Here is an 18,165-nt window from a genome sequence, read left to right as displayed (position 1 = left end):
GCTGGCGCCACAGGCAGAGGATTAGCCTAGTGAGCCGCAGCACCGGCCAGTTTTCTTTTCTTGTGATGTCTTTGTCTGGCTTTGGTATCAGGATAATGCTGGTGTCAGATGGGGAAGGTACCTAAAGAGACATTTCTCAAAAAAAAAAAAAAAAAACCTAAGAATGACTAATAGCATTACAAAATGCTCAGTATCACCAATTATTATGTAGATTCAAATTCAAACCACAATAGGATATCATCTTACATCTCTTAGAATGGCTGTTATATAATGAAAGATAAGTGCTGGTGAGGAAACAGTGAAAAGGGAGGCTTTGTAAACTGTTGGTGGGAATGTAAGTTGTACAGCTATTACAGAAAATTGTGTGGAGATTCCTCAAAGGAATACAAATAGAATTATCATATCATCCGTAATCCCACTTCTGGGTACTTACCCAAAAGATACGAAATCTGTATGTTGAATAGATGTCTATGCTTCCATGCTCATTAAAGCACTGTTCACAATAGCCAATTTATGGAATCAATCTAAGTGTCCATCAATGGAAGATCAGATAAAGAAAATGTGGTTCATATGTGTGTGTATGTGTAATATTACCATTAAAAACTAAAGAAAATTAAAGAAATCCTGTTATTTGTGACAATGTAGCTAGAAGTGAAGAACAGTATACTAAGTGAAATAAAGAGAAACAAATACTGCATGTATTCACTTATATGTTAAATATAAAAAAATAAAGAAATCATACCTGCAGAGTAAAATGGTGGTTATCAGAGGCTGAGATGAGAACTGAAGGGTACAAAGGCTCAAACAGGAGGATTAAGTCTGATATTTTTTAGATCTGTTGCTTGGTGTGCATAAATATAACTAATAGTTGGGTATTGTACATTTCAAGATAGTTAAGAGTAAGTTTCTTTTTTAAAAAAAGATTTATTTGAAAGAGTTACAGAGAGAAAGAGAGAGAGGTCTTCCAACCACTGGTTCATTTCCTAATTAGCCGCAAAGGCTGGAGCTGTGCCGATCCCAAGCCAGGAGCCAGGGAGCTTCCTCTGGGTCTCCAATGAGGGTGCAGGGTCACAGCAGAGAGCTAGATCCGAAGTGGAGCAGCCAGGACTCGAACAGGCACCCACGTGGGATGCCACCACTGCAGGCAGCAGCTTTACACACTACACTGCAGCGCCGGCTCCTAAGAGTAAATTTCAGATGTTCTCATTGCAAAAAAAATAAAATAAAATAAAAAGTCAAACATTTGCACTGATGCATAGGTTAATTAGGCTGATTTAATTATGCTATATCATATTCTGAAGTCGTAAGTACACATTACTATACTTTGTCAATATATAATAAACCTTTTTTTAAATATACAGAGGTATAAAAAGCAATATTGTCCAAAGGGAAAAATATTGGAAATCAAGAGAATATTCACCATTATGATGTTGTGGAATGAATTAAGATACATCTACACCATAGACTCATAGAGGTCCCCAGCTGACTTGGAGATATTTTCACAATGACTTGTGGAGTAAGATAAGAATCAGGTGTAGGCATTTGGCCTAGTAATTAAGGCACATTTGGGAGGTTTATATCCCGTATCAGAATACCTGTGTTCAAGTCTAACTCTGCTTCTGATTCCAGCTTCCTAATAATACACACCCTGAGTGGCAGCAGATAATGGCTCAAATAGTTGAGTCCCTGCCACTCATGTAGGAGACTTGTTATGAAACACTTCCAAAAGTAGTCCTGTTCTCATGTGCAGCAAGCCAATTCCTGACATGAGGGTAATAGAAGAAAGCGGTTTATTTTTTACTGCATAAAGCAAAGAAAGAATAGGGCCTCTATCAGTTTCCCAAGGAACTAAGCGCAGTGAATCTTACAGATCTGGGGTTGAACAGCACATGATAAACTCTTGGACTTTTATGACTGGTCAGTGATGAGGCCAGAGTGTTTCTTTTGTGACTTCAGCCTTAGCATTGTACCACTCCTTTAATTTAGTGATTTAATCTTTATCAAGGAGTTGACTAGTAATCAGAAAAGGAAAGAGAAGTACAAGCTGAGGGATATGTTTTGGGGCCTGGTAAGAGTCTGTGTCAAGGGCATTAAGGATAGGTGTTTAGTTCTGGACATGGATTGAGTTCCTGGTTCCTGGCTTTCGGCCTAATCCAGGCCTGGATGTGGCAGACATTTGGGGATAAGTCCGCAGATGGGAGCTCACTCTGTCTCTCAATCTGGGTCTCTCTTCTGGGTAGCAGGGACCTAAATACTTGAGCCATCACTGTTGCCTCCCAGTGTGCACATTAAAACCTTCTAATTTTTCCATTCACAGACAACTCTTAAAATCTTTGTACAGAATTTTCTAGTCAATTTAAAATTAATGTATACAGTTTTAAAAATGGGAATGTAACCCCTTCTTTCTTTTCCTTCTTCCCGATCTTATTTCTGTCTTGTTCTCACATTACAATTGAGACAGACAACTGCCAAATGGCTTAGAAATGTGTGTCAGTAGCAAGGTGAGCCCTCTTCCAGGAAGGAAACAGCCATAGGATCTGGAATGTCATGTGATTTCCAGGCACTAGCACCAGGGGTATGGCCATTAGGAGAGCAAGTCAACACCACCACTCTGTCAGACACAGCCTAAAACTCTGCAATTTTTTTTTTGTAGGCATTTTCAGCTTTTTATTTTGTGATGAATTTTTTAAACTTGACATCAGGAAGCTCTTCAGAACAAGCGATGAAGACGATGGTAAATTTCTGCTCTAGGCCCTGGGAGGAGGTAAGAGGCTGTAAACAGCAGCTATCACAGTTGCCCTGTGCCCTTGAGAGCATGGAGAACGTGTCTGCTCTTCCACTCACACTGGTGTGACCAAGAGCCAGCAAATGTTAGAGAAGTCCAGATGATGGACTAAGGAATATTAATTTATAGGCTTTCCTTGATAACTTGACTTGCAGAAGCTTAAATAAGGTCTTATTTTCCTTACCTAATATGAAGTTCAACAGTAGGCATGGGGTCAACAGTTTGACTTTGTCTCGGCCATTGCTGCTTCAGTTCTGTTGTTATGCCTGTTTCCACATGAACACAAGATGACTGCTATGTCGTCAGGCACCACTGCAATGCTCAAGGTCAGAGTGGTAGGACCAGGTACATCTGTTCCTTTATAGAGGAAAGTAAAAGCTAACCCAGAAGTCCCTTGGCAGTCTTTCCCTTATATTTCATTGGCCAGGATTGGCTGAGAAAGAAAAATGCAGGATTTTACAACTGGCTGAGAGCTTTATACTCATCATGAACCCACTGCAAAGAATATACAACTACTCCCCTACAGCCAACTCCTTAATCAGAGTCCTAGTGACAAGGAAGATGGATAATTAATAGAACCTAGCACAGACACAAGGTATCTTCTATGCTTTTATAAATTTAAAATGCAAATTTGTTCCTAACCAAGGCAGTGAGTCATTTAAGAGCCAGCAATACCTGATGAAAGCCTCACGAGAGGAGACACTCAGGGATCCACTGTGCTTCTGAAAGGCGGATCAGCTAGGGCAGTTCAAGCGCAGTTGTTTTTAAGTTGACACTGTTGCAAAAGTGAATGGTGCTTTCATTTGCAAGAACTAGTGTAATTAAAAGTGGATATTTGCCCTTGTCTGCAGTGACAAAGAGGGAAGAAAAACTGTGAAAGAACCTGGAGGTTTGGGATTCTCTCCAAGTATTTGGAGTTAGAACATGAAAGAAGTGGTCAGAGTCTTCCACACGAGCTGCTCAAACTGTGCCTCCGCCTTACAGGAGGCTCCTCTCCTTCCCTCTCCCTCTCCCTCTCCCTCTCCCTCTCCCTCTCCCTCTCCCTCTCCCTCTCCCCCTCCCCCTCCCTCTCCCTCTCCCTCTCCCTCTCCCCCTCCCCCCCTCCCCCCCTCCCCCTCCCCCTCCCCCTCCCCCCCTCCCCCTCCCCCTCCCCCTCCCCCTCCCCCTCTCCCTCTCCTCTTTTTTTCTCTTTCTCTCTCTCTCTCTTTTTTTTTTTTTTTTTTTTTTTGCAGCTGGTGGTGATCTGTGCAGGAAGATGAGCATCTTGAGTGGAGGCAGCTTGAGACTAGGCCTAGTGTGGCTGCTCAGGAAGTTTAGGCTGCTCTTCAAAAACAAAACAAAACAAAAACAAAAAACTACTTATAGTTCTGAATGAAAAATTATGTAAGATTTCCTTCTTAACCACATCTAGCTTTTACAGATTCTTATTTACTTGAGAGGTGCAGAGACAGACAGAGACAGAGAAAGCTCCACCGTTGGTTTATTCCTCAAATGCCTCTAATGACTGGGAACTAAGCAGGTCTCTCAAATGGGTGGCAGGAACCCAATTACTTGAGCCATCACCACTGCATTCCAAGGTCACGAGGAACCAGAGCCAGCAACTGAACCAAGGTTCTCCAGTATAAAATGTGGGTACCTTAACAACTAGGCTAAGTGTCTGCTTCCACACCTGATTTTTACTTTTTATTTTTATTTTTACTGATTATGCTAGACTGGGCATGTTTATATGCAGATTTATAGGTCTCATGTAAGCCACTTGAGAAATTGTTCAGAGGCCCTGGAACAGTAGGAAGAAAGGCTGACATTTGGCCGGTGCCAAGGCTCAATAGGCTAATCCTCCGCCTGCGGTGCCGGCACACCGGGTTCTAGTCCTGGTCAGGGTGTCGGATTCTGTCCCAGTTGCCCCTCTTCCAGGCCAGCTCACTGTGGCCCAGGAAGGCAGTGGAGGATGGCCCAAGTGCTTGGGCCCTGCACCCCATGGGAGACCAGGATAAGTACCTGGCTCCTGCCAACAGATCAGCGCAGTGCGCCGGCTGCAGCGCGCCGGCTGTGGCAGCCATTGGAGGGTGAACCAACGGTAAAGGAAGACCTTTCTGTCTCTCACTGTCCACTCTGCCTGTCAAGAAAGAAAGAAAGAGAGAGAGAGAGAGAGAGAGAGGGAGGGAGGGAGGGAGGGAGGGGGAGGGAGGAAGAAAAAAGAAAGGTTGACATTTGAGAGAAATTATGAAACATTTTGGGAGGGGAGGTTGTAGGGTCAGACCCACAGCCTGCTTCAGAGCCTAGGATGTTAAGGTCAGTGTTATGACTTAGGTTCATTCTTCCCTACTGTACTGTCCACCTGTTTGGAAGCATAGTTTTGTTAAATACTGTTATGAAATCTTTCTTCTTTTCCTCCCAATTCCAACATGAGGAAGAACTGCCACTTGGTATACTTTGCTTCCTGGAATGTCTCTTCTAAACACCATTGGCAGTGAGAGAACTAAACATTTGTGAAGCATATAAGTAGGGTACCCCAAATCATTGAGTCCTTGAGGTGACAAAACTAGAAAAGTGAGTGAAAGGGACGCATCATAGTTGCCTTCTGGTGGATTAATATAAAGTTAGTAAAATCTTTCTGCAACCAGATAGTGGCCACTTTCCTACTCTGAAAGCCTGTTCATCTAACACCTGGCTGGCCCAAGAGAACAGTGCTGTAAGGTTCTATGTGTACCGATAACTAGGTATTTGTCGGTAGACTGTGGATCTTGATATTCAACCTCAAGAGGACAGAAGAGGACTTGAGAGAGTAGAGTGAGCTTCCAACCCCAATCTGAAGAGCACATAGTGATGAGTCCACAAGCATGAATATGACCGATTCTCAGTTCTGAATGCCTTGGGCATCTATGTTGTTGGCTACTACTATAATTAACCCTCAGACTGCATAGCCCATGCAGTTTTCCAGCAGATGAACAGGAATGTTGAAGAGTTCAGGGAAATTAGGCCAAAATCACATCCCCACCCCACCCCACTCCCAGGATAGGCCAGTCTTTAAGAATTTTTGGTGCTAAGAAGTTTTAAGTTGAGCCCAAGTGAATTCTTAGAACTCTGTAAGCCATAGGCATTTTTCTTTGACAGGCCCACCAAGACTACATTTAGCAGTAGAGATCTTTCCACCCCCTGCTACCCCACAACAAGTATAATGCAGTTACAGAAAAGAAGAGCTAGAGACCTGAATAGTCCGTTTCAACTGATGTCCACATCAAGGTCTCTTAAGAATGAACCTGCAGAGGAGTTAATAAAATGAGAGTTTCCAGGACTGTAATGAAAAGACAGGTTCTAGGGCCGGCACTGTGGTGTAGAAGGGTAAGCTGCCTGTATTGCTGGCATCCCATTTGGGCGCTAGCTCAAGTCCCGCATGTTCTACTTCTGTTACAGCTCCCTAATCATGCACTTAGGAAAGCAGCAACAGATGGCCCAAGTCCTTGGGCCCCTGCCACCCATGTGGGAGACCTGGCTGCAGCCAACCTAGCACCAGCCATTGCAGCCATGTGAGGAGTGAACTAGCAAATGAAGCTCTCTCTCTCTCTCTCTCTCTCTCTCTCTCTGTATCTATGCCTTTCAAATAAGTAAATAAATCTTTAAAAAAAAGAAAAGAAAAAAAGACAGATTCCAGACTGAGTCATTTCAAGAATTTCATCAGAGTAGGGAGAGACTAGAGAAGTTGGGGGCAGGAAGCAACCAAACGAGACACAGATCCTAGTTAGCAGTGGTGTTTACAGATGGGATGTCCCTTGGGAGAGGAGAGAAATCTTAGAAAATGGAGGAATTTAGGCCTCCAGGAGACATTACATATAAAACAACTGACATAGTTCCTAGTATATAATCTATGCTTAGGAAATGTTAGTTCTCTTTCTACCTAGTGTGGCCAAGAGGGGACGCCTATCTCAGGAGCCTTATAAAGAGTGGGGAAGAAGCCAACTCTGGGCTAAGCTAGTGGTGCTCTGGCCTGTTGTTCTCTAAATTAGGGCAGGAGCAGCAACCAGGGCAGGCTGTGGGCACCTAGGTGTATAATCACAGCAGCCAAGAGAGGTAAGGACAAGGAGTGGCAGGCAGCTCTTAATATCTTCAGTAGGGAACTGGATGAGGGACTCAAACAAGATGACCACTTTGTGTGACTCATGCCAAAAAATAAATAAATAAATAAATAAAGAAGTTAATAAGGGTTTTAAAATAGGTGAAATGCTGGTACTTTTAGCAGTTAAGTGCTTCTTAAACAGTGTCCTACAGCTATGACTGAAACTTTACTGTGTTTGTGATGCACCTGAGAATGAAATGAAAATGCAGAGTCTGAGTTGGTAGTTCTGGGATGAAAATTCACAAGTTCCCAGGAATGATGGTGCTGCCAGTTCAGGAACTAAATGGAAGCGTCAGGCCTCTGTTATGCTCTCTCTTGAAGCAAGTTACAGAGGCTCCTAGCCAGGGACTTAATGAGAATACCTAGGAGATTCTGATGAAACAAAGATTTCTTTCATAAAATATGTTTTCATGGATTTTAACATGATTATGGAACTCCAAGTTTAGGGTATGGAAATGGACACTAAAATCCAGTGTTTCTAACCTATAAGACCACAGGGACTACTTTTTTCATGGAGCACTGGTTAACAGCTCAGAACTCTGAGAGAAAAGCTACCCCAAAGACCCTAAACTGTATGCCCTACAGCCACTGAGGGAGAGCAGTACCACCCTCGAAGCCCTCTGGGAGAGGCCAGCCCTCAGGCCCCTGTGAGGTAGGGACTTTCTCCTGTCTTCATCAGGTCCATTAATGACAGAGCTGTGGTGCCTGTTGTACAAATATGAGGTCTCCTTCATTTCACTTCTAGATAAAGACATCTTTTGTTGGAGTAAAGGAAAAGTACCTGAGTGAATACTGCTTTTCAGGCACCTACATCCTGACCCTCCTTCTGAAAGGCTATAATTTCACACCCAGTTCCTGGAAGAACATTGATTTCATGGGCAAGGTAAAATTTGGCTATCCGTTGGGTTGAGGGAAGTTTAGCGTAGTGATTGAAACAACTCTGGGTTTGAAAGAGGTGGGAAAATAAAAATGGGAATGGGAGAGGGAGGAGGAAGAAGGGTGGGAGTACAGGTGGGAGGGCAGGTATGATGGGAAGAATCACTATGTTCCTAAAGTTGTATTTATGAGATGCATGAAGTTTGTATGCCTTGAATAATAGCTTTCTGGGAGAAAAAAAAAAAAAGAGGTGGAAATCAACCTGACTTAAGGTTTGGCCTGATGTTCTGTGCTGCAATTCTACCTTTAACCCAAGTTGGAGTTTGTGTCAAGCCTTCTGGGTATGTTGATCAGCTGTGGGCATCCTCTTAAAAAGAGATACCTGCATTTCCATTTGTGTCCTTCTGTTGTAGAATGGTGACCAATTATTTATAAAACAAAAAATTAAATATTAAAGAATGTAACAGTATTTCAGTAGCCACAATGATTCTGTGTGCTGACTTTAACAACCTCACATGATAATGGTTTCTTGTAAGAGGGGGAAGGCTTTGTTGGTTGTTACATCAAGATTGACCAGCCTGAAAGCGGTATTCAAGGCAGGAGACTAAGTGCCCCTGCCTGCCAGGGGCTGTGACCTGGGAGCCAAGATGAGTGTGAGCCCATCTGAAGAAGCACCCTCACTGTTGTGCTTTACCACAGCACCACCTGCAGGTAGCCATGAATAGAAAACATGCACATGAGCTGCGTGACTCACACTTGATTAAACATGTCAAAAGCAATGTTTCCTCTACCTTTTTAAAACTCATGTGTCCACTAATGGCAAAAAAAAAAAAAAAAAAAAAATTACTCCCTTATTAAATATGACTGCAATTCAAATTGGGGCAAAGGGCTGTAGCAGCCCCCAGAATACAAGAGTGATCATTACACTTTTGGCAGTACTGATTTTACTGATTCAAATTCAAATCTATTCCTTGTTTTTAAAATCCCAGACTTCCTTCCATTTCATCAGCTTATTTTGCTTGAAAAATATGACTAAGTCAAATTTATGATTGATCTCTGATGCATGACCCAGTATTTCTAAGCCCTAGCTGATGAACTCTTTAACTCTAAAGCTTTCCTTGGTAAGTTCCCATCCCTCACATAGGGAATTGAATCTTTTACAAATTACCAATTCCCAATATTGGTAAGGGTTTGGGGAAGAGAGGAATTTTCATGATCTTGATTGAAATGTAAATTGGTACAGCGTTTTGGAAGACTGTTTTGGAAACATGTGCTAAGAACATGTGCATATCATTTTGTCTAGTTACTCCATTGCTAGATTTTAAATTTATCAATCTTTTATCTATAAATTTATAAAACTTTTATAAATGGATAAAATGAAACAAAGTGAATGTGTAAACAGTTCATGTCAGTGACACTGTAGAAATGTCTTAAGAGATACATGACAGAGCATGTTTTATCATGTAGTAAGAGTCCTTTCTTATCCATCCCTATGCATAGTTTCCCAGCTCCCATAAAGAAAGATTGACTTGCTGGGATTATTCCAAAGTTTTGCCTTAGTTGAATCATTAAGTCCTGGTTTTGTAAGGATGAGTTTCCTGGGCCTGACAAAGATGTGAAAGGCCAGGGACAGTTATTATACCCTTATCATTTTGCTGGTTTCTTATCAGCATCTCCTTCATTCCTCTTCCTCATCCCCACTTTCACACAAACAAGAAAACTAGAATGCAGACTTAAAGGTATATTTGAATTAAATTCTATGCAGAAGAAATGGGAAGTCATTCACCAAACTCCTTTCTGAACTTTGGGAATACAGTGGTGAGGCTCCCAACACTATTTCTTAATCACTTGATCCATTTTCCCCACAACATTATTCCCAGTTTAGAGCAAAAAATAATCCATTTAGAGAACTAAAAGTGGTGCCATCTTCCTGCTGTTTGTGCTATAGGTTATCTCCACAGACAACAAACAGCAGACTTTCTCCACTCTTTTCAGGTCGGTGGCAGTGACGCCGGGTGGACTTTGGGCTACATGCTGAACCTGACCAACATGATCCCAGCTGAGCAGCCGTTGTCCAAGCCTTTCTCTCACTCCACCTATGTCTTCCTCATGATCCTCTTCTCCTCAATCCTGGTTGCAGTGATCGTCATAGCCTTGTTTATCTTTCACAAGCCTTCGTCTTTCTGGAAAGAAATGATATAGCAGGAGCAGCTGAAATCTGGCTAGAGTGAGAAAAAAAACAAACTTGCCCAGGGAGCACATTCCTCTACCGTGTGGTATACAAGGTCTGCCTTGCTTGCCAGAGCCGGTCCTGACGCATCCTTGGATTCTGCTGAAGCCTTTCCTTGGGAGGCATTCACTACCCTCTGCCTCAAGGACTGCTTGGCAGACACTCCTTCTTCTGAGTCTTTCCCAGTTACTGTCTTTTTCCTACTCTGTGCTTGTGGAGGTGTTAAAGACCTGTTACGTTTCTTGACCTTTGCCTTATAGAAAAACAGTACTGACTTTATGGAGAAGAACTGAGAGTCCTGAGTGCCATGCTGGAAAGTGGAGCTGGCTACCAGAAGAATCCCAGGACTGGTTCAGTTGCACTCTTAAGACCCACTCCCCCTTTTTCTTCTTCCCATTTATTAAGAAAGCTGTACAGTGTTTGGAGAGAGCAGACATACATCCCATTCCTAGCCTTGCCCTTTGGGTAGGAGAGTTTTCTAGATTAGGCAAAATATGTGCTAATGCCAAAGAATTTTACAAGATCAATGTGTCTGTGCAGTTAATACAATTCTTAATCCCATCTAAACAGGGATGTGAATAAATTACATATTCCTGAGTAATGCCAAAATGCTAGAGTAGAACTCTCAGACCAGAGATTTTTTAAAACTAGACAGACTTATAGGCACTCAGATATCAGGGCATACTACATACACATGTCAGGAAGAAAAACTCAGGGACAGAAAATGCATCCTCCAATGCTTCTTTATGGAGTCTTATTTTTGTTTTGGGAAAATACACACAATCTAAAACTCACCATTTTAACATTCAATTCAGTACGGTTCAGTGGCATTCAGTACATTTACAATGTTATGCAACCATCACCTCTAGTTAGTTCCATAACACTTTTACCACCAAGAAACTGGCTGGAGAAAAGACCATCCCTAAGTAGGCTGAAACCTCAGACCTTTCTGTTAACAGCTGGTTGTGCTAACAACGATGGTGCACTGAGTTTTAAAGCCATGCCACATCTTACTGTCCCAGGGTTTAGTTTCATGAGAGAGAAGTATCAGTGTGGGATGGTGTACTTTTGCCTGCATGGTATCCAAGTCTGAAAGTGTTGTCTGTATTGGCTTTATTTACTTATTCCAGGGAACATTTTGTGAGAGAAGTAACAACTATGGGCATTATCATGGAAGCACAAAGAGATCTTATTCCTTTTTTCTTTTAGGGACCACTGCAAGAGTTAAACGGTTGAGCAGGATTGAATGGTGATTTATATTCTGATCTTGCCCCATGTTTTGTCCCTCTCTGGATCTGGGGACTGAACATTGAGAGGATGGGGGAAGAAAAACTCTCACAAACTAGAAGCCAAATGTTCCTATACCTCTTGAATAATTAAAAGTCATTTTTTACAACACCAGGTGAATACAAATTTAATAAAGCTGTGGACAGGAACTTTTCTGGACCTTGATTGGGAATGAGAAGCAAAGCAGACAGGTTCAAGTCTTGATGGAGAATTTACTGTGCCAAGCTTTGTGCTCAAGTGTATCACATTAGTTCTCTCATTGAACTCACAACGATCTGAGGAAGGCAATACTCACCACTCCCAATGCTCAGGGAAGAACTGACATTCAAATTCTTGTCTTCTGCTCCAAGCCCATTGCCTTTTCTTTCTTAAACACATACTCTCTGCAAATTAGAACTATAATTCACAAGCTTCCTTCAGAGAACACAATCTTTTCTAATTCCACTAGTTTCATTGTCAAGCCCCCCCCCACCCCCCCACCCCCCCCCCCGCAACCATATATTTTTTTTTTTAATCTTTTATTTAATGAATATAAATTTCCAAAGTACGTCTCATGGGTTACAATGGCTTTCCCCCCCATACCGTCCCTCCCACCCACCACCCTCCCCTTTCCCACTCCCTCTCCCCTTCCATTCACATCAAGATTCATTTTCGATTATCTTAGTATACAGAAGATCAGCTTAGTATACCTTAAGTAAGGATTTCAACAGTTTGTTCCCACACAGAAACATAAAGTGAAAAATAATAGATGATTTTTTTTTAAATGATGATGAAATCAGATCAGACCTATTGTCATGTTTAATCCCAGTGAGAGTCAAGTTGGGAATTGATAGTTTCTTTTTTTTTTTTTTTTTTTAACAGAAGATCAGTTTAGTGTACATTAAGTAAAGATTTCAATCGTTTGCACCCCCATAGAAACACAAAGTGAAATATACTGTTTGAGTACTCGTTATAGCATTAAGCCTCAGTGTACAGCACATTAAGGACAGAGATCCTACATGAGGAGTAAGTGCACAGTGACTCCTGTTGTTGACTTTACCAATTGACACTCCTGTTTATGGCATCAGTAATCTCCCTATGCACCAGTCATGAGTTTCCAAGGCTATGGAAGGAAGCCCCTTGAGTTCTCCGACTCTTATCTTGTTTAGACAAGGTCATAGTCAAAGTGGAGGTTCTCTCCTCCCTTCAGAGAAAGGCACCTCCCTCTTTGAAGACCTGTTCTTTCCACTGGGATCTCACTCACAGAGATCTTTTTGCCAGAGTGTCTTGGCTTTCCATGCCTGAAATACTCTCATGGGCTTTTCAGCCAGATCCGAGTGCCTTTAGGGCTGATTCTGAGGCCAGAGTGCTATTTAGGACATCCGCCATTCTATGAGTCTGCTGAGTATCTCACTTCCCATGTTGGATCACTCTCCCCTTTATTTATTCTATCGGTTAGTGTTAGCAGATACTAGACTTGTTTATGTGCTCCCTTTGACTCTTAGTCCTTTCATTATGATCAATTGTGAACTGAAATTGATCACTTGGAATAGTGAGATGGCATTGGCACATGCCACCTTGATGGGATTGAATTGGAATCCCCTAGTATGTTTCCAACTCTACCAATTGGGGCAAGTCAGCCCGAGCATGCCCCAAATTATACATCTCTTCCCTCTCTTATTCCCACTTTTATGTTTAACAGGGATCACATTTCAGTTAATTTTCAACACTTAAGAATAACTGTGTGATAATTACAGAATTAAACCAGTCATATTAAGTAGAACAGACAAAAAAAAAATACTATGAGGGATAATGTATTAAGTTGTCCATTAGCAGTCAGGGCTATGCTGATCAAGTCACCATTTCTCATAGTGTCCATTTCACTTCAGGAGGTTTCCTTTTTGGTGTTCAGTCAGTTGTCACCGATCAGGGAGAACATATGGTATTTGTCCCTTTGGGACTGGCTTACTTCACTCAGCATGATGTGTTCCAGATTCCTCCATTTTGTTGCAAATGACTGGATTTCGTTGTTTCTTACTGCGGTATAGTATTCTAAAGAATACATATCCCATAATTTCTTTATCCAGTCTACCACTGATGGGCATTTAGGTTGGTTCCAGGTCTTGGCTATTGTGAATTGTGCTACAATAAACATTAGGGTGCAGACCGCTTTTTTCTTTATCAATTTAAACTCCTTTGGGTAAATTCCAAGGAGTGGGATGGCTGGGTCGAACGGTAGGGTTATATTCAGGTTTCTGAGGAATCTCCAGACTGATTTCCATAGTGGCTTGACCAGTTTGCATTCCCACCAACAGTGGGTTAGTGTCCCTTTTTCCCCACATCCTCGCCAGCATCTGTTGTTGGTAGATTTCTGTATGTGAGCCATTCTAACCGGGGTGAGGTGAAACCTCATTGTGCTTTTGATTTGCATTTCCCTGATTGCTAGTGACCTTGAACATTTTTTCATGTGCCTGTTGGCCATTTGGATTTCCTCTTTTGAAAAATGTCTATTGAAGTCCTTGGCCCATCTCTTAAGTGGGTTGTTGGTTTTGTTTTTGTGGAGTTTCTTGATCTCTTTGTAGATTCTGGTTATTAACCCTTTATCTGTTGCATAGTTTGCAAATATTTTTTCCCATTCTGTCGGTTGTCTCTTCACTCTCCTGACTGTTTCTTTTGCAGTACAGAAACTTCTCAATTTGATGCAATCCCAATAGTTGATTTTGGCTTTGACTGTCTGTGCCTCCCGGGTCTTTTCCAGAAATTCTTTGCCTGTGCCAATATCTTGAAGGGTTTCTCCAATGTTCTCTAATAACTTAATGGTGTCAGGACATAGATTTAGGTCTTTAATCCACGTTGAGTGGATTTTTGTGTAAGGTGTAAGGTAGGGGTCTTGCTTCATGCTTCTGCACGTGGAAATCCAGTTTTCCCAGCACCATTTATTGAATAGACTGTCCTTGCTCCAGGAATTAGTTTTAGATCCTTGATCAAATATAAGTTGGCTGTAGATGTTTGGATTGATTTCTGGTGTTTCAATTCTGTTCCATTGGTCTATCCATCTGTTTCTGTACCAGTACCATGCTGTTTTGATTACAACTGCCCTGTAGTATGTCCTGAAATCTGGTATTGTGATGCCTCCGGCTTTGTTTTTGTTGTACAAGATTGCTTTAGCTATTCGAGGTCTCTTGTGCCTCCATATGAATTTCAGCATCATTTTTTCTAGATCTGCGAAGAATGTCTTTGGTATCTTGATTGGGATTGCATTGAATCTATAAATTGCTTTTGGGAGAATGGACATTTTGATGATGTTGATTCTTCCAATCCATGAGCATGGAAGATTTTTCCATTTTTTGGTATCCTCTTCTATTTCTTTCTTTAAGGTTTTGTAATTTTCATCGTAGAGATCTTTAACGTCCTTGGTTAAGTTTATTCCAAGGTATTTGATTGTTTTTGTAGCTATTGTGAATGGGATTGATCTTAGCAGTTCTTTCTCAGTCATGGCATTACTTGTGTATACAAAGGCTGTTGATTTTTGTGCATTGATTTTATATCCTGCCACTTTGCCAAACTCCTCTATGAGTTCCAATAGTCTCTTAGTAGAGTTCTTTGGATCCTCTAAGTACAGAATCATATCGTCTGCAAAGAGGGATAGTTTGACTTCTTCCTTCTTGATTTGTATTCCTTTGATTTCTTTTTCTTGTCTGATGGCTCTGGCTAAAACTTCCAGAACTATGTTAAATAGCAGTGGTGAGGGTGGGCATCCCTGCCTGGTGCCAGATTTCAGTGGAAATGCTTCCAACTTTTCCCCATTCAATAGGATGCTGGCTGTGGGTTTTTTATAAATTGCTTTGATTATATTGAGGAATGTTCCTTCTATACCCAATTTGCTTAGAGTTTTCATCATGAAAGGGTGTTGAATTTTATCAAATGCTTTCTCTGCATCAATTGAGATAATCATATGGTTTTTCTTCTGCAGTCTGTTAATGTGGTGAATCACATTGATTGATTTGCGAATGTTGAACCATCCCTGCATACCAGGGATGAATCCCACTTGGTCTGGGTGGATGATTTTCCTGATGTGTTGTTGTATTCTATTGGCCAGAATTTTATTGAGGATTTTTGCGTCTATGTTCATCAGGGATATTGGTCTGTAATTTTCTTTCAGTGCTGCATCTTTCTCTGGCTTAGGGATTAAGGTGATGCTGGCTTCATAGAAAGAATTTGGGAGGATTCCCTCTTCTTCGATTGTTCTGAATAGTTTGAGAAGAAATGGGATTAGTTCTTCTTTAAATGTCTGGTAGAATTCAGCAGTGAATCCATCTGGTCCTGGGCTTTTCTTTGTTGGGAGGGTCTTTATTACTGTTTCAATTTCTGTTTCAGTTATGGGTCTATTTAGGTTTTCGATGTCTTCATGGTTCAATTTTGGTAGATTGCATGTGTCCAGGAATCTATCCATTTCTGATAGGTTTTCCTGTTTGCTGGCATACAGGTCCTTGTAGTAATTTCTGATGATTCTTTTTATTTCTGTGGTGTCTGTTGTTACGTTTCCTTTTTCATCTCTGATTTTATTGATTTGGGTCTTTTCTCTTCTTTTTTTAGTTAGTTGGGCCAATGGGGTGTCAATTTTGTTTATTTTTTCAAAAAAACCAGCTTCTTGCTTGGCTGATTTTTTGTAATGTGTTTTTGGATTCAATCCTGTTAATTTCTTCTCTGGTTTTAATTATTTCTCTTCTCCTACTAGATTTGGGTTTGGTTTGCTGCAGTTTTTCTAGGTCCTTGAGGTGCGCTGAAAGCTCATTTATTTGGTACCTTTCCAATTTCTTGGTATAGGCACCTATTGCTATAAATTTGCCTCTCAATACTGCTTTTGCTGTATCCCATAAGTTTTGATATGTTGTGTTGTTGTCTTCATTTACTTCCAGAAAGTTTTTGATTTCTCTTTTGATTTCTTGAATGACCCAGTGTTCATTCAGGAGCATGTTGTTCAGTCTCCATGTGTTTGCATACTTTCTGGGGTTTCCTGAGTTGCTAATTTCCAGCTTCATCCCGCTGTGGTCTGAGAAGCTGCATGGTATGATTCTAATTCTTTTAAATTTGCTGAGACTTGCTTTATGGCCTAGTATGTGATCAATCCTAGAGAAGGTTCCATGCGCTGCTGAGAAGAATGTGAAGTCTGTAGATGTAGGGTTGAAAGTTCTGTAGATATCTGTTAGATCCATTTGGGCAATAGTGTCAATTAAATCTGCTGTTTCCTTGTTGATCTTCTGTCCGGATGATCTGTCTATTTCTGAGAGTGGAGTATTGAAGTCCCCCAGTACTATTGTATTGGAATCTAAATCTCCCTTTAAGTCCCTTAACATATCTTTTAAATAGACCGGTGCCCTGTAATTAGGTGCATATACATTTATAATAGTTACATCTTCCTGTTGAATTGAACCCTTAATCATTATATAGTGTCCCTCTTTGTCTCTCTTAACAGTTTTTGTATTAAAGTTTATTTTGTCTGATATTAATATGGCTACACCTGCTTTTTTTTGGTTTCTGTTGGCATGGAATATCTTTTTCCAACCTTTCACTTTCAGTCTGCATGCCTCTTTGTTAGAGAGATGTGTTTCTTGTAGGCAACAAATAGTTGGGTTGTGTTCTGTGAGCCAGTCAGCTAAACGGTGTCTTTTAACTGAAGAATTCAGACCATTAATGTTCAATGTGACAATTGATACGTAGTGACTTTGCCCTGCCATTTTCCCGGAAATATTTTCTAGTATATGCTTTGAGCTTCCCATGCTCTTTTACTGGTAGGTGTTCTTCGTTTCCCTTCTTTCATATTGATGGCCGTGTTTCTGTGTTTCTGAGTGTAGCACATCTTTAAGTATCTTTTGCAGGGCCGGACGAGTGGCCACAAAGTCTTTCAATTTCTGTTTGCTATGAAAGGTCTTTATTTCACCTTCATTCACAAATGAGAGCTTGGCAGGATATAATATTCTGGGCTGGCAATTTTTCTCTCTTAGCACCTGTGCTATGTCTCGCCATTCCCTCCTAGCTTGTAGGGTTTCTGATGAGAAGTCAGCTGTGAGTCTGATTGGAGATCCTCTGAGAGTAATCTGACGTTTCTCTCTTGCACATTTTAGGATCTTTTCTTTATGTTTCACTGTGGTAAGTTTAATTACCACGTGTCGTGGTGAGGATCTCTTTTGGTCATGTTTATTGGGGGTTCTATGAGCTTCCTGTACTAGGATATCTCTATCCTTCTCCAAACCTGGAAAGTTCTCTGCTAGTATCTCACTAAAAAGGCCTTCCAATCCTTTCTCTCTCTCCATGCCTTCAGGAACTCCTAGAACTCGAACATATTTAACATATTTGGGAGCTGAACTCCACTTGTCAAAATCTCGAATAATGGAGACAGTCAGTAGGTACAATCTAATCTCAGTTCTGTTGGAGGAAGGTTGGGGTCATTCTGGATGGGGCAGGCCAAGGAAGATGCATCACTATCAACTGATTTTAATATCTGGTTGGTTACTGGTTCTAACTGATTATCATTCCTCCCTGGACTTTCACCTAGGACTCAAAACTTTGTAATGTAGTCTTGTTCCTTTATAAGATGGGATTTTTTTCTAGGTGCACACAGTGGCTGGAGGGGGTGGAATCAGCAGAAGTGATTACTTCTGTAGGTAAAAGAACAAAGCTTCTTAATTAGGCTTTATGTGTGGGGAAGGGGCAGACTGATGGGGGAAATTTCAATTCATCAAATTCTTAATAACATAATATATGATAAATAAAAGTTTTTAGAAGTACACTTCATGTTAATGTTATAGAAGTCAAGGTCTCTGAAAGAAACAGATTGTATACTCAGACTGGTAACCAAAGAGAGTTTTTAAGAAAGTGATTAAATCTAAAATT

At 41.1% G+C, this 18,165-nt stretch overlaps 1 protein-coding gene across 10 annotated transcripts in view; it reads left to right on the top strand.

Annotated features, from left to right (window-relative positions):
* Positions 1-18,165, top strand: part of ENTPD1 (ectonucleoside triphosphate diphosphohydrolase 1) — a 154,884-nt gene that overhangs the window by 128,330 nt on the left and 8,389 nt on the right. For 7 of the 10 annotated variants that reach the window (XM_089314656.1, XM_051824019.3, XM_070057489.2 and 4 more), the window contains exons 8-9: positions 2,654-2,764; positions 7,645-7,782. The exons of 1 other annotated variant lie outside the window; for it this stretch is intronic. In XM_089314656.1, the coding sequence (XP_089170782.1) occupies positions 2,654-2,764; positions 7,645-7,782 (249 nt within the window). Of the gene's footprint in view, positions 1-2,653; positions 2,765-7,644; positions 7,783-9,770; positions 11,442-18,165 lie in introns of those variants that run through there. 2 more of the 10 variants (XM_008270249.5, XM_070057488.2) reach the window with 1 other exon arrangement.

This window comes from Oryctolagus cuniculus, chromosome 15, assembly GCF_051225735.1.
Source record: "Oryctolagus cuniculus isolate XC-2025 breed Fujian yellow rabbit chromosome 15, ASM5122573v1, whole genome shotgun sequence".
Classification (NCBI taxonomy): Eukaryota; Metazoa; Chordata; class Mammalia; order Lagomorpha; family Leporidae; genus Oryctolagus; species Oryctolagus cuniculus.
This window is presented reverse-complemented; position numbering and strand designations above follow the sequence as displayed.